The sequence below is a fragment of the Bos javanicus genome, chromosome 7 (genome assembly GCF_032452875.1).
Source record: "Bos javanicus breed banteng chromosome 7, ARS-OSU_banteng_1.0, whole genome shotgun sequence".
NCBI lineage: Eukaryota > Metazoa > Chordata > Mammalia > Artiodactyla > Bovidae > Bos > Bos javanicus.
In genome coordinates this window covers 37,710,658-37,725,278 of record NC_083874.1, presented here as the reverse complement: position 1 = coordinate 37,725,278, position 14,621 = coordinate 37,710,658, and the positions used below count along the sequence as shown (strand labels likewise).

Sequence of the window (14,621 nt, the reverse complement as noted above, 5' to 3'; positions counted from 1 at the left end):
CTTAGTGATATAACAGATATAGTGCCTGGCACACAGGTGTTCAATCAGTATTACCCACCTCCCCCGCCTGATCTTAGGCCTCCCATCCTGCCTGCCTGCCTTCCTCCCCATCCTGAGGCCTGGACAGCAGGAATGTTGCTAAATGTCCAGTCACATAGTTAGGCCCCACATGCAGAGTTATAAAAGCACATCTGGATTTTTATAGAAACCCAAACGGAAACTAGGATCCTGGGACTCTCTTACGAGAACCCCTGCTGCTCCAGTTGGGATTTTTCTCCCATCCCCTTACCCACACTCTCCCAGGCTTCCCTCTCCAGAAGCTTCTTAGTACATTCTTAAGAAGGGGAGAGAAAAGAGGAATAGAGGAGCCTATTTTCCAGGTGAGAAAGAGAACAGAAACAAAGAGAGGGCCCTGAGAACTCTCAGGTTTAGGGTCTGGCCAGAAAGAAACCCAGGGGTCTGGACTCTGCCATCCTATGCCCTAAAGGAAGGCCAGCCATGAGACATGGGGTAAAGAGTCCAGCGTGCTGGGAAGTGGTGACCCAGTAACCATGCCACCTTCTTCTGGAGACAGCCCATATGCAGATAGAGAAGGAAAGATGTAGCAAATGTTAACTGGCGAACCTAGGTGAGGATATCTGGGTATTCATTGTGCTAATATTATGACTTTTCTAAAGGTTTTGTTCATTGTATTATGTTTGGGTTCCCTGGTGGCTCAGACAGTAAAGCGTCTGCCTGCAGTGCAGGAGACCTGGGTTCGATCCCTGGTTCGGGAAGATCCCCCTGTGAAGGAAATGGCAACCCACTCCAGTGTTCTTGCCTAGGAAACCCCATGGACAGAGGAGCCTGACAGGCTACAGTCCATGGGGTCACAAAGAGTTGGACATGACTGAGCAACTTCACATTATGTTTGGAACTTTTTTCTAGGCTTGAGGTTTTTAAAAATAAAAAAAATTTGAGGCAAAAACCTTTTGCAGGGCAGAGGGCCTAGTGGCTCACTCAATAACTATTCTTCCCTTTTCATACTTTGATTCAAGGAAGTCATAAGCCCAGAGAGATCGCCAAACTTTTCTAACGTCCCTGCAGTTAGGTGTAGCCAATGACAAGTAGGCAGGAATTGTTGACTTCCAGGAAAATTCCTTAAGAAAAAGAAAACTGGCAGGTGTTCTTTTTACCCTACTTCCCTTTCTCCTGCTTTCTGCATGGACATGATAGATGGAGCTGCAGCAGCCATCTTAGGCCATGAAGTAGCCTTGAAAGCGGAATCCAGGTACTAAGAATAATTGAATAGGAAGATAGGATTCTGGGTCTCTGATGATTATGAAGTCATCACACCAACTATGGACTGCCTACTGCATGACCTCTTTAAGTGAAAGAATAAATACCTGCTTTGCTAAGCTTCTGATGAGCAGCCAAATGAACTTCCTACCTGATTCAGAATTTAATCCATTTTCTATTCCCTCTACACCCTAGATTTTTCCACCTGCTGGATCCCCTGCTGGGAAAGTTCACCATTACATTGTAAGGTCCTTCTCATTTTTCAAAACCCAGCTTTAATGTCACTTTCTCCTGGAGGTTTTCCCTGGATGCTTCCTCTCTCCTGGACTCACGATGCCTCCTGCTGTTGTTCAGTCACTTAGTCGTGTCTGACTCTTTGTGACCTCATGGACTGCAGCACGCCAGGCTTCCCTGTCCTTCACTATCTCCTGGAGTTTGCTCAAACACATGTCCACTGAGTCGGTGATACCATCCAACCATCTCATCCTCAGTCATTCCCTTCTCCTGCCTTCAGTCTTTCCCAGCATCAGGGTCTTTTCCAATGAGTCTTTTCCTGATGCTCCTGTTAAACTCCTCCACAGCCCACTTGCTGCCTATCTGAGGATTCTTTATTACTTGTTGTTTTGGCTTCTCTTTAACATTCGTCCACTTGTCCTCTAATCCCCTTGGTTTCCCTGCCACCGCACTCTCCAGCTTCTCCTCCTCTCTGTGCTGCTTCTTCTCAGCCTTTCCCTGGGCTCCTCTGCCCCTGGCCACTCAGGAAGTTTGCAGTGACTCAGCATTCTGCTCCGACCCTCCATTCTTTTCACTCTCCCTGTTCCTCTGGGCAGCTGCATCCTCCCCATGACTCCAGCCACCACCTCCATGCAAATAACTCCAAATCCAACAGTGTCCTGGGCTGGCTTGGATCAGCTTGTGAGAACAAAGTTTTAGGAATTTTGTGAGACAGACATTAAAGCCATTATTAAAAATTAAATAAACTTATGGTTATATAAATGTTAAAAACAAAGATAATAAGCACTTAAAACATAACTTCCTAATTATTTTACTATTATCTATGCTTTTCAGATTATTTTACATCTATTTTACCTGAATGGTGGAAATGCTGTATAAGGGAGTGCTTCCACATGTCTCTTCCCAACTCTCTGCTCAGAGACATCACAGTGACAGATTGAAACAAACCAGAGGGGTAGAATTTACACCACGGGTATGGGCAAACTCTATAAGGTGCTTCTCTGCTTGGAAAGCCATGTATTAAAGACTTCCCAGTATACCATGGCCCAAACAAATACCTGAAGTCAGCATGGAGTAGCTTCCTGAGTTCCAGGCTCAGATAACTCTTGGCTGCACACCTTGTCCAGCTAGTCTATCAGGCACAGCACATTCAGTGTGCCCTAAACAAGCTCACCCTCCAAGGCTGCCCCAACCCCTCAATGCCTATTTCCTTTTTTTGCAGCAGCATCACTCACCCCATTGTCCAAGCCAGAAACCTGGGGATCTTCCTGGATTCATTCCACTTTCTTTTCCCCAACATCCAATAAGTTACATCTGAAATGATGCTCAGGTCTCCCCTCCAGTCCTGTTCCAGACTCACTGAGGCTTTCCTGGTCCAGGCTTTATCATTCTTCCTGTGGATTCTGCCTCAGGTCCCTCATTGCTCTTGCTGCATCTAGCAATGTCCCCCTCCAACCCACCTCCATCTGGACCCCATAAAATGCAGATCTCATTTAGTTTCTCTTGGGCTTAAAATCCTTCAGTGACGTACCAATTCCTACAATAGGAAGATGACACCCTTCATATGGTCTTCTTTATCTCTTCTTCCTCTCTCCTTCCTACTGCTTGGTCCTTCCTCATCTGACATTCAGGGAATCTTAGTCAAGAGTCACAAACATCACTTCTTGGCTTATTAACCATACTAAGTGAAGTAAGTCAAAAAGAGAAAGACAAATACTATATGATATCACTTAAAATATAACACAAATGAACTTATCTATGAAAGTGAAAGTCACTCAGTCATGTCTGACTCTTTGTGACCCCATGGACTTTACAGTCCATGGAATTCTCCAGGCCAGAATACTGGAGTGGGTAGCCTTTCCCTTTTCCAAGGATCTTCCCAACCCAGGGATCAAACCCATGTCTCTTACATCTCCTGCATTGGCAGGCAGATTCTTTACCAGCTGAGCCACACAGGAAGCCCAAGAATACTGGAGTGGGTAGCCTATCCCTTCTCTAGTGTATCTTCCTGACCCAGGAATCGAACCAGGGTCTCCTGCATTGCAGGTGGATTCTTTACCAACTGAGGTATTAGAGAAGCCAATAAATAAAGTCACAGTCATAGAGAACAGACTTGTGGTTTCCAAGGGGGCAGGGAGTGAGGGGTGGGGGAATGGATTGGGAGTTTGGGATTAGCAGATGCAAACTATTACATATATATAATGGATAAACAATAATGTCCTACTGTATAGAACAGGGAACTATATTCAATATCTTGTGATTAAACCATAGTGGAAAAGAATATGAAAAAAGAATATATATATATGTATAACTGATCACTTTGCTCTACAGTAGAAGTTAACACATTGTAAATCAACCATATTTCAACAAAATAGTTCTTAAAAAATCAGTTAGCTGCGCACATTACAGTTTAGTACTTTGGCTTCTCTCACCTCACACCATGTCTTATACTCCTATATCAATGCACATGGGTCTAACCCATCCTTTCTAATGACAGCATTGCACTGAGTGGATGAACCATAATTAACTAGCCAGTCCTCTACAGATAGACATTTAGATTATTTTCAGTTTTGTGCTACAATAAACTATGCTGCAGCGAAGAGCCTTGCACACATGTCTTTGTGTGCTTGTGAGAGTAGAGATCCAAAGGATGAATTCCTGGAAGGGGAACTAACTGTTGGCTCTAAAGGAGCATGCATTTATGTCTTTGGTAAACATTGCCAAATTGTCTTCCAAAAAGCATGTGCCAGTTTGCAGCTCTATCAGCAATCTGTGAACAATTTTTTCCAGGCCCTGCATAGTCTGGCTCCTGGCTGCCCTCTCACCTCATCATCTGACACTTACACACCCTACATTTCCAACCATGGTGCCTTTGCGGATGCTATGTCCACAACCCAAAATGTCCTTCCTCCTTTGTTTGCTAGATGAAATTCCACAAGGCCCAGCTCAGATGTCACCTCCTCTGTACAGCTTTACCTGACTCTGTTGAGCTGTCAGAGACCCCTTCCTCTGGTATCCCACAGCTTCCTGGGCATAATTCAGTCATATACCAACTAAGGACCTATGTGTGACTGGCACTCTAGGGTCATTTTGACAATCCAGACCATAACCACAGAAAAAAGGATCATGTCCACCTCCTTCTCCTTCCCTGTTGCTTCTTCCGCTACGTTGTGTTTTATCTGTTCCCAAGCACAGTCCTGCCTCAGGGCCTTTGCACATACAGTTCCCTCTCTATGGATCTTGCCCTCAAGCATCCTGATCTTGGTGCTTCTCTGGGATCTCTGCTTCCATTCACCTCCTCATAGAGGCCTTCCCTGACCACCAGATCTCAAGCACCCCTACTCTAGTAACTCTTGTCCATCTCCATTTTATCATCTCCATGACTCTAATCACAAGCTGAAATAACCTTTGGCTTAAGCATTGATGTTTATTTTCTGTCCTGTGTCCCATCTCTGCACACACACAAATTCACCACTGCAAACTCCTCAAAAAGGAGGGGTCTAGTTTTCCTTTGGTGCTGTCTCCAGCCTCAAATCTGCCTGGTACCTAAGAGCTCAGTAAACGTTCGCTGAATGAACCATCCATATTTTACAGAAGAGGAAATTGACATTCAGAAAGGAGAGCTGAGTAGCCCAAGGTCCCACAGTTAATAAAGACCTCCAAACCCATCTGAACACTAAAACCAACTGCAGTATTTCTCCCGTACTCTAAGCACGCCGCATTGTGTCTCCCACCAGACTAGGTTCCTGGGGCACAGGACTTGAGTCCGATGACGCTCCGGGGTCCCCAGCGGCGTGTCCCGGGCCCGCCCCGTGAGGCTAGCTGGCTCCGCGGAGATGTCACCCTCCCCGCCTCCTGTCAGTCAGGCCGAGGGGGTGGCGCGGCCGCCAGGGGGTGGCGCTGAGCTCAGAGCTGCCGCAGCGCCCCAGCCGGAGCAGGAGCGCGCGAGACAGCAGGGCGCTAGAAGCGAGCGGCGGCTGGCGAAGCACTCCAGGCCCGGACACTACTGCACCTAGGCTCAGGGCTCGTGCCTCGTCTGCTGCAGACCAGCCTGAACGCCTGGACACGGCCCGATCCCTCATCGGCCCGAGCCCACCCAGGCCCAGCCCAGCCGAGCCTGTGCGTCCACCTGCCGCAGCCTCTGCCGCAGCCGCCACTCCATCCCCAACCCGGGCCCCGCATCTAGGTGAGGCGGCCGCGCTCCTGGCGCCCCGGGCTTAGCCGAAGGGGAAAGGTCTGGCAATGGAGTGGAGGGGGGACGGGATGGGATGGGGAAGGGGCCGGAGAACGTAAACAGAACGCCGCGGGGTGCGTGTCCGTGTGCGACCCGGGGTATGTGTCTCTCTTGCTTCGTGTCTGCAGCTGCCTGGATGGCCGTGTGGCCGTGCGCCCGCGCCCGTATGCCCCGTGGTGTGTCCGCGTGTCTGTGCGCGTTCGAATGTCTGAGGGTCCTGTGTGTGCACGTGAGCGTGTCCAAGGAGTATGTTTGTTTGCGTGGCCGTGTGTCTGTCGCGTGTGTACAGGCAGGCCCCCGGGCTTCGCGCCATGCCCAGCACTCCGATTCCGCGGGGCTGCAGGTTGCAGGGCCCCGGATAACCGAGGCGGGGGGCCCCTCCTGCGTTCACGGGCTTCAAGGACGCTAGGACTCGCCGCGGCCCTGTGGCCTGGCGCTGGGGAAGGGAGTAAGGTGGGAGGAGGTTCCGGGCCAGAAGGGCGCCTTCGGTCTCAGGGGGAGGGAATGGGACACCTGCGGTCTCTTCACAAGGGCTGGGGTGAGGATGTGGGCGAGCGCACCGGTGCCCGTGTGTTCGTCCTCCCCAGGCCGCCAGGATGGACGTGTTCATGAAGGGCCTGTCCATGGCCAAGGAGGGCGTCGTGGCCGCCGCGGAGAAAACCAAGCAGGGGGTCACCGAGGCCGCGGAGAAGACCAAGGAGGGTGTCCTCTACGTCGGTGGGCGAGGGGCGGGGCTTCCGGGGCTGCGAGGTTTGGGTGTCTTCCGAGAGGACAGAGCCGAGGTCCTCAGAGGGAGGAAGTGGGGGGTCTGGGCCGGAGAATATGAGTCAGCAGATGGGGCCGGGTTAGCAGGGTCACTGAGGACATAGCCAGCCTGGGTCAGTGATGACACGGACGGTAGGGGGGAATGGAGGAAGGGTTGATGAGCGTGGAGTTCAGCTGGAAGTCCAGAGAAGCAAGGCAGGGATCAAAGAAGATAGCCTTCTTCTGCTTCTTCTTCCCATTATTAATAGTTATCTGGTGTTGAACCCTTACTGTCTGCCAAGTACAGCGTGAAATACATCTGCAACATCTATTACTTCACTTAATGCTCCCTGCCCATCCACCGACCAGGGAAACCCCGGCTTCCCAGCGCTTTGATTATGTTGCTCAAGGTCACAGCTGATAAGACCTGAAGCTGAAGTTTTAGCCAAGCTTTATGGATTCCAAAGTGCCCCCCTCCCCTTACCACTCTCCTTCTTGTATTGTTGGGGCTCCCTCCCAGCCCTGCTCTCCACCTCTGAAAGCTCTCCTCTCAGTGGTTCCACTATTGGCATCTCTCCTAGGGGTCCACCGTCCTTGCAACTAACAGCTGTCATCAGGAGAAAGGCCAAGTGGTTAAAATATCTCACTCTAAGTGGGGGGGGGGGGGTGGAGAGCGATGCTTCAGGGTCATTTGCATAAAGGGAGGCAAGAAACTCTGCATTCAGTCTGCTGATTCAGGGCTTACTTTTGTGTGATAGAATTATCTTCTATTCAGGCTGCAGAGGATTGGTTAACCTGCCCAGGGCTGTGGCAGATTTGGAATGGTGGTAATTTGAAAAATACTTTTTGATCACCTACTCTGTGCTGGTAGGTGCCGGCTCTGCTGATGGTGAGGTCAAGTATTCCAGTCTCGGGCTTTGACATCCAGTGGCTGGGGTGGGGAGCCACTTTGGTAATCAAAGAGGGTAGCATTTGAGCTGAGCCCAGAGAATAAGGAGCATTGGGGAGGGAGGTGCAGAAAAGGCAGGTGCCAAGGGCCCTGGGATGGGGCGAAAGATACTGGGTTTGAGAGCAGAGGGCAGAAAGCAAGGATAAGAAATGAGATCAGAAATAGCCAGTTCATGAGGGGCCCTTGCAGGCAAAGCATTAGACTGACTGCCATGGCAGACTGTGAGCCAGGGACCGACATGATCTGGCTTCAGTATAGAGAAGTCCCCTAGGACTCTGGGGACAGAACAAATTACAGGGAGGCCCGCTGGGAGGTAACATAGCCACGAGATGAGGGTGGTTAGAGCTAGGGCAGGTGATGGAGACTGGGAGAAGGCTTGAGCTCACACCTTCTGGACCCTAGCTCTGGCCTCCCTCTTTCCTCAGCCCTTTCACTCCTGTGGACCCCTGACATCCCTGATGCTGTCTCCCTGCTAACAGACTCAACAACCACCTCCTTTTCCCCCAGGTTGGCACCTCCTGTTCCTCTCCCTGAGCAGGAACTCCTGATGGTCCCCGGCTCCTATTCATCAAAGACTCAGCTCCCTGTAGCCTAGCATTCAACCTGCCTCATGGTTCCATCTCAGTCTCCATCACTCTGAGCACACAGACCGTATCAACGTGCCCCATGCAGACCCTGAAATCACACCTCTCTAGGCCTCGCCTACATGCTTCCTGTCCCTAAAACACCCTCCTCAGTCCCCTTTCTGTGTATCCACTGCTCCCCATTTGTCAAGACCTGGGAAACAACGCCCCCCCAATCCTGCAACCCCCCGGAGGCCCAGACTTCCTCTCCCCACTACTTTGAGGCCCAAGGCACCAACTTTCTTCTTCTCTGTCCCTCATCTGACAGTGAGCCATCAGCCTAGGACTTGAATCAGAGAAGGTGCCAACAAGTGTTTATGCGAGGAATAAATGGAAGTGCTTGCACAACCCTCCATCCCCAGTCCCCAGCCACAGGTGTCTGGATGTGGCTGGCCTTAGCCCTGAGAAGCCCGTCTGCCTGCACCCTCCTCTCGCCAGCCTCAGCTGGCCCACACTCCCGTTTATGGCTCTATCTGCTGCTGTCTGGGTTGCCAGATCCTCAGGATTGGAGACATCCCTCTCGCCCGAAGGTTTCCACCCCCACCTCAGGACAGGCTCTCTTGCCTTTCCCAGTTACTACCCTCCTGGGAAGACCCAGCCAATGCCGTAGCTGTCAGTCACCATCTTCACGTCACCCTTAGACCCATCCTGCATCTAAGACACTCGCTACTTTGGCCAAAAGGAGAGATTTGCACCCTATTTAAAAGAGTCTTAAGAAATGGAGCAGGGGGTGTGGGGATGTGAGTGTACTGGGGCAGGATGTGGGCAGTTGTGCACCAAGGGCACCTTTCCAAAGACAGAATCTTTTCGCCCCACCCCAAGGTCCACCCCCACCCCGACCTGCTCCCATCCAGGGCAGAGGATTAAATGAACTGGCAGGCAGAGTGCTTTCCCAGTGCTGGATCGTCGGCAACATCCAAGGGAGGGTGGGTGGGTCAGGGCATGGGACCGGGACAGACAGTGGGGAGAACTGGACATCCAGATGATGCAGGCATGGAAGGGGGCACTTGTGGGATTTGGGGGCCCAAGAAGGCAGGGAGGGACCAGGATGCCCATGCTGCCTGGGCCCCTCTGCCCACTCTGTAACCACTGTGCTTGCTGGTTTCTGTTCCCTCGGCCCTTAAGTGTGCTCCGTTTTGTCCCCACAGGAAGCAAAACCCGAGAAGGGGTGGTGCAAGGAGTGGCCTCAGGTACTAGCCCAGCCCTGCCCACTTGTTCCCTTACCTTGGCCTAGGGTCTGCAGACATCCAGAGAGTGAGGGCAGAGGGCGGCGGGAGAGGGCACCCCCAGAGCTTTCTGCGGGGTGTAGTGCTCTGTGGGAAGTCAGGCCCTGGGACACTATGGAGGAGGAGGGCATCTATGTCTGCTTGACCTTTGCCCCCAACCCTCTCCCTGACACAGTGGCTGAGAAAACCAAGGAGCAGGCATCACACCTGGGAGGAGCCGTGTTCTCTGGGGCTGGGAACATTGCAGCAGCCACAGGTCTGGTGAAGAAGGAGGAGTTCCCCACTGATCTGAAGGTGAGCTATCCTTCCAACACACACACACACACATACCAGCTACACCCATAAATCTGCCGCCAGGCTCCCTGCTCCCCCAGCCAGCCTGGGGCACAAGCCACCTCGCCTAACATTCTGCACGGCCCAGATAGACACAGCTCGGCATGAGTCTGCATGTGGCTTTGTGCGGGCATGGCACTCCCCGTGACTGTGACCCAAATCTGGATTGGGTACATGTATCCTGCTCGTGAGTGTGATCTGGCCTGCTTTTGGCCTCATCTGCATATGTCACTGATTGTTCTCTCACGTCTTTTCAGTCAACAAGTATTCATGCCAGGGAGGGATCGTTCTAGGGGTTACCACAGCAAATAGGTTCCTACATTCACGGAGCTGACTCTGTAGTGGGAGAAGATACAGTAAACAGCTAACCAGTGCACAAGATGATTTCAGACAGGGATATGTGCTATGAAGAAAACAAGAGCGATGGGATAGAGAGTCAAGGGGTGAGGGGGCTACTTTAGTTGGGAGGGCTTCTCTGAGAAGGTGACATTAGAGCTGACACCCAAGTGATGAGGCACACCGTGTGGGAAGTCTATTTCAGGCAGGAGGAACAGCACGTGCAAAGGCCCTGAGGCAGGCGTGAGCAGAAGTGGGCCATGGGGAGGGATGAACTGTGTCTCACACATTTGTGCAGACATGTTACCCCAGGCAAGTGGTGGCAGCAACCCATGTGTGCACAAAGTCAGATACCTTCCTTAGGACATGCTGCAGGGTAAGGGCTGTGAGCTCTGGAGCCCCACAGAGCTGGATCTGAATCTCAGCTCCATTACTTCTTGACTGTCTGGCCCTGGGCAGGTCCTGTCACGTCTCTGAGCCTGATTCTTTGCCTCTAAGACAGGAGATGAATACAAGAGGACTTTTGTGTAGATTAGAGATAATGTAGCTTAGAGGTGTTTAAAAACGTAAGTGTGCATCAGATCGGTCTGAGGTAGGGCTAGAATGTACATTTCTAAAAGGTATCTGGGTGATGTTGATGCTGCAGGTCCAGGGATCACATCTTGAGAACCACTGACGTAAAGAGCCTGGATGACATACAGTGAATGCTCAGTAAGAGATGATGGCCCACGATCACAGGATCAGCCTGTGTGTGCCCCCAGGGGCTTGTGTCACAGGTGTGCTAGGACGTTGAACTCTGTGGATCTATACACCATCTGCACAGTTGCCTCCTGTGCGGTGCTCCATGTTTTCCACGTACAAATGCTGAATCTGCCTCCATGGGGGTGGGGCTTCCTTCCGTGTGATCTCGGCATGAGCGGATCCATCCACTGGGCTGGGGGAGGAGACCACACAGCACCCTCCACTCTAGACATTCTGCTCAGTTGGTTCCTTCCCTCTGCTCAGAAATTCTGGTTCAAGTCCTGTCTCTGCATTTTACCAGCTGTGTGACTTCCCATTTCTTATCCTTGTTTCCAGTGATCACTCCCATTCATTGATCTCTTGTGTGGGCAGGTGCTGTTCTAAATATTGTACATGGAGTCACTCAATGAATCTTCACAATGTCCCTGTAAAAAAAGGTATCACAATTAGCACATCTTATAGGTAAAAGAACTGAGGCTCAGAGAGGTGAAGTGACCTACTCAAGATCCCAAATCCTGCCTGCCCCCAAGAAGGTAGTTGGGAGGTGCTAAGCTCAGGTTCATGTCACTGTAGTCCCTTGATGCCAACATGGGACGAGGCCCAGTACTGAGAGCTAGGGCGCAGAGAAAGCAGAGCTGTCAGCTTGAGGCTTGGTGAGGGGGCTTTTGCACACAATCATTTTTCTCAGGCTGCCTTCCTCTTACCAGCACTTGTTGACATTTCAAACCTCCTTTCTCAAGAGAACTCAAGATCATAGACTTACAATCTAAAGCCAGGTGTTTGGGGCCACTGGCCCCATGGAGAAGTCATGCAAGCTAAGAGTGTGAGTTTCTGTCTCTACCTCTCAATCTGCCCACATACAGTATCGTGGAAGCCTCCCCACACGCATACAAAGCAAAGACACCATCCCGCTTCCCATCCGAGGCAGCTGAGATCAGAGGTGAAGCAACTGACCTGATGCCAAAGAGGTGTGAATAGCAAGGCTGGGGTGGTTTTTAAGTGAACTTCTTACTGAAGTATATTATGCAGAAAACATTCATGCAGAAAACACACAGATCCATGGAATTTTCACAAACTCAACTCTCCCCAGGTAATCAAGCACCCAGATCAAGACATAAAACAGAAGACATAGCTCGTTAGAAGCCCCCCTTACCCTCCCTCCCACCCTACTCCCAGGGCTAAGACTAGGGTGAGGGAAGTGGAGTGCCTGGGGCACAAAATTTAAGGGGGCACTTATTCCAGGGTCTCGTTTATCCCCGGCACCTGACTCTCCTCACCTTTATCCTGTCCCCCTCCACAGTTAATTGCTTCTATCACCACAGATTATCTGGGTGTCTTTCAGCTTTATGTAAACGTTATCCTAAAGCACATGTTCTTTTGTACCCGGGTTCCTTCACTCATCACTCAGAAGGGGAGTCAAGCACGCCTTGGTGTGCACTGGGTTTTCCCATCCTAGACGTGCGGTACCCTCTGTGTGACAGGACCACAGTGCACACATTATTCTCCTGCTGTTGGACATTTGTTTCCAAACAATGTACAGAGCTGGGATTCTTCACATTCTGTTTCTTTCCTGGGTTCTGGTCATAGCCGGGTGACTTTGGGCAAGCTAACATTTCTCCACCTCCTGGGCTGTGGTGGACTCCCTGTAACTAGGGGAAGTGAGCTAAGCCAGGAGTGTAAACTCATGTGGTCACAGGGCCCACCTAGACAGGTAATGTGAAGGAGCTGAAGCTGCCTGGACAGAGCTGGAGCAACTAGGCCAAGGTGCCAGCCCTCATGGGTCCCCAGATTCTTACCTCTGCCCAGTAGGGAGGGACTGTGGTTACATGTGCAACTGGGGGACGTGGTGGGGCCCCTTGCCTACAGAGCATGAACCTCAGGTTACTGTGTGTGCCCACGTGTGCAATCAGCTCAGTCTCGTGTTTGTGCACATATATGTGCTCGCTCACAGGGGACTGGCCATATGTCTGGCAGCCCCCTATTTGCATATATGCTGGCCCGCACAGGTCTGGGCAGCAGATGCTATGGGGAGGGGAGAGTCTTAGCTCACACATCCAAGCAACACCATGAGCTGTTGCTTCCAGCTTATCTTAAAATAGCAACAGCTGAAGAAACCAGGCCACACAGGGCCCTGGGGGAGGGATGGGTGGAAAGTGGCAGGGGAATGGCTCAGAGCCCCTGCTCAGCTCTGTCCCTGAGCCTCCATCTCCCTCCAGCCCAGAGGAGCCTCCAGGGTTATCTTGGGGTCCTCCTAAGCACCCCCCACCTACAGAGCTGACACAAAGAGGGACAAATGGATGATTATGTGTGCTATCTCCCCATCCCATCCAGTCCCATCAAGGGAAGCACAGGAGGCTGTCAGCTGCTGGGAGAGGGGTATGGGTACCTGCAACCCCTGGACATCCCCAGCTTCAAGCCATGATTGGAGGGATTTCACTGCTCCATCCCATTTCCAAGGCACTCCAAATAAACAATTAAAAATTCTGGTTGCACTGCCAACAAAGCCCAGCCTTCCCCAGATCAGCCAAAAACTTCCCAGGGTAGGAATCTGGGGGGCATGCGCAGCTGGCCTCAAAGGCCCTGTCTCTTCTCTTCCTGCAGCCAGAGGAAGTGGCCCAGGAAGCTGCCGAGGAGCCGCTGATCGAGCCCCTGATGGAGCCTGAAGGAGAGAGTTATGAGGAACAGCCCCAGGTGAGGGGTGGGGCTTTGGGCGTCCCCGGCTGGGGTGGGAGGTTCCTGGGAGGATAAGTTTGGGACAGTGTGTTTTCAAGCTCCCAGACCCCAGACCCCAGAGATGCAGCAGGGAGGGAGGGCAGATGGAGCCTGTCGCTGGGTCTCAGGCACCCCTGCCCAGGAACATCCCAGCCGTCCCCAAATTCTAGGTCTCTCCCCTGCCCAGGGGGAGGGGCGTTCACTATTCCTCCTGGTGGGCGAAGGGTCTCGGGGCGCGGCCTGGCCACTTGGTCTCCAACCCCTTCCTCTTTTGCTCTTCTCCACTCTACCCCCATCCCTCTGATGCAGGAGGAGTATCAGGAGTATGAGCCAGAGGCGTAAGGGCCCAGGACGGCCCCCCACCAGCAGCACAATCCCTTCCCGGTCCCCTGCCCCGCCCCCCAGAGCCAGGGCTGTCCTTCTACCCCTTCCCCTCAAAACACGAGATCTTCCTTCGCTCCGAGGTGCCCCCTCGGAGCCCGTGTTTGAGTCTCTCTGTCTGTCCTTCCCGCCCGCGTCCAACCCTGGGGCGTGGACAGGGCTGGGGCTGCGGCCAAGGCTGGGAACCTCGCAGCACGTATGTTGCCCCTTCCGCGCCCCATCCGGTCTGGTATCTGCGCGGTTGTAGCATGTTCTATGTGTTTTTAAACGAACAGGAAAGCGACGGCTCCCCTTCACCCCCCGATAGAGGCTCTCTGAAGGGCCTCCGGGCACCCCTGCCAAAGCCCTCCAGCGCACTCCCACATCGATCCCAAGAACCTTTTTTTTCTTTTAAACCAAAACCAGGAGCCAGGCTGTGCCATGACCCCTCCCCTAGCCGACCCGGTCCGAGCGCGGGCGTCGTGTATCGTGATTGTAGCATGGAGAGTCCCCCACCCTCGTGTGAGCGTGTTCCGGGAGGGCGGGTCCGGCCGCCCCCCTCTTTGCGTGTCCATGAATAAAGCCAATCTGTCTGGAGCAGGCGCCGCACGGGCAGGGCAGGGCAGGGCTGGGCTGGGCGCTGGATGGGGGCCGACAGACTTCCAGGTTACAGCCTGCCTCACTCCACTCTTTGGGGCCCGGCACACCCAGACCACGTGTAAGACTGACCACCTCGGGCCTCAGCTCCTACCCTCCCGCATGGACGACCTGGATGGACGCGGCACCCACCACGCCTCGCTCCCAGGCTGGGACATGCTGCTGGCAGGGAGGCGGCCTCGGGCGCCACCTAC

General features: G+C 52.6%; 1 protein-coding gene across 1 annotated transcript; it reads left to right on the top strand.

The window, feature by feature from the left end:
- Window positions 1–5,377: 5,377 nt before the first annotated feature.
- SNCB (synuclein beta) lies at window positions 5,378–14,365 on the top strand. The gene is made up of 6 exons (XM_061423024.1): window positions 5,378–5,698; window positions 6,334–6,463; window positions 9,211–9,252; window positions 9,464–9,582; window positions 13,300–13,389; window positions 13,720–14,365. Exons 2-6 carry the CDS (start codon window positions 6,343–6,345, stop codon window positions 13,750–13,752), a joined length of 405 nt encoding a protein of 134 aa, XP_061279008.1. The 5' UTR covers window positions 5,378–5,698; window positions 6,334–6,342; the 3' UTR covers window positions 13,753–14,365.
- The last annotated feature ends 256 nt before the right edge of the window (window positions 14,366–14,621 follow it).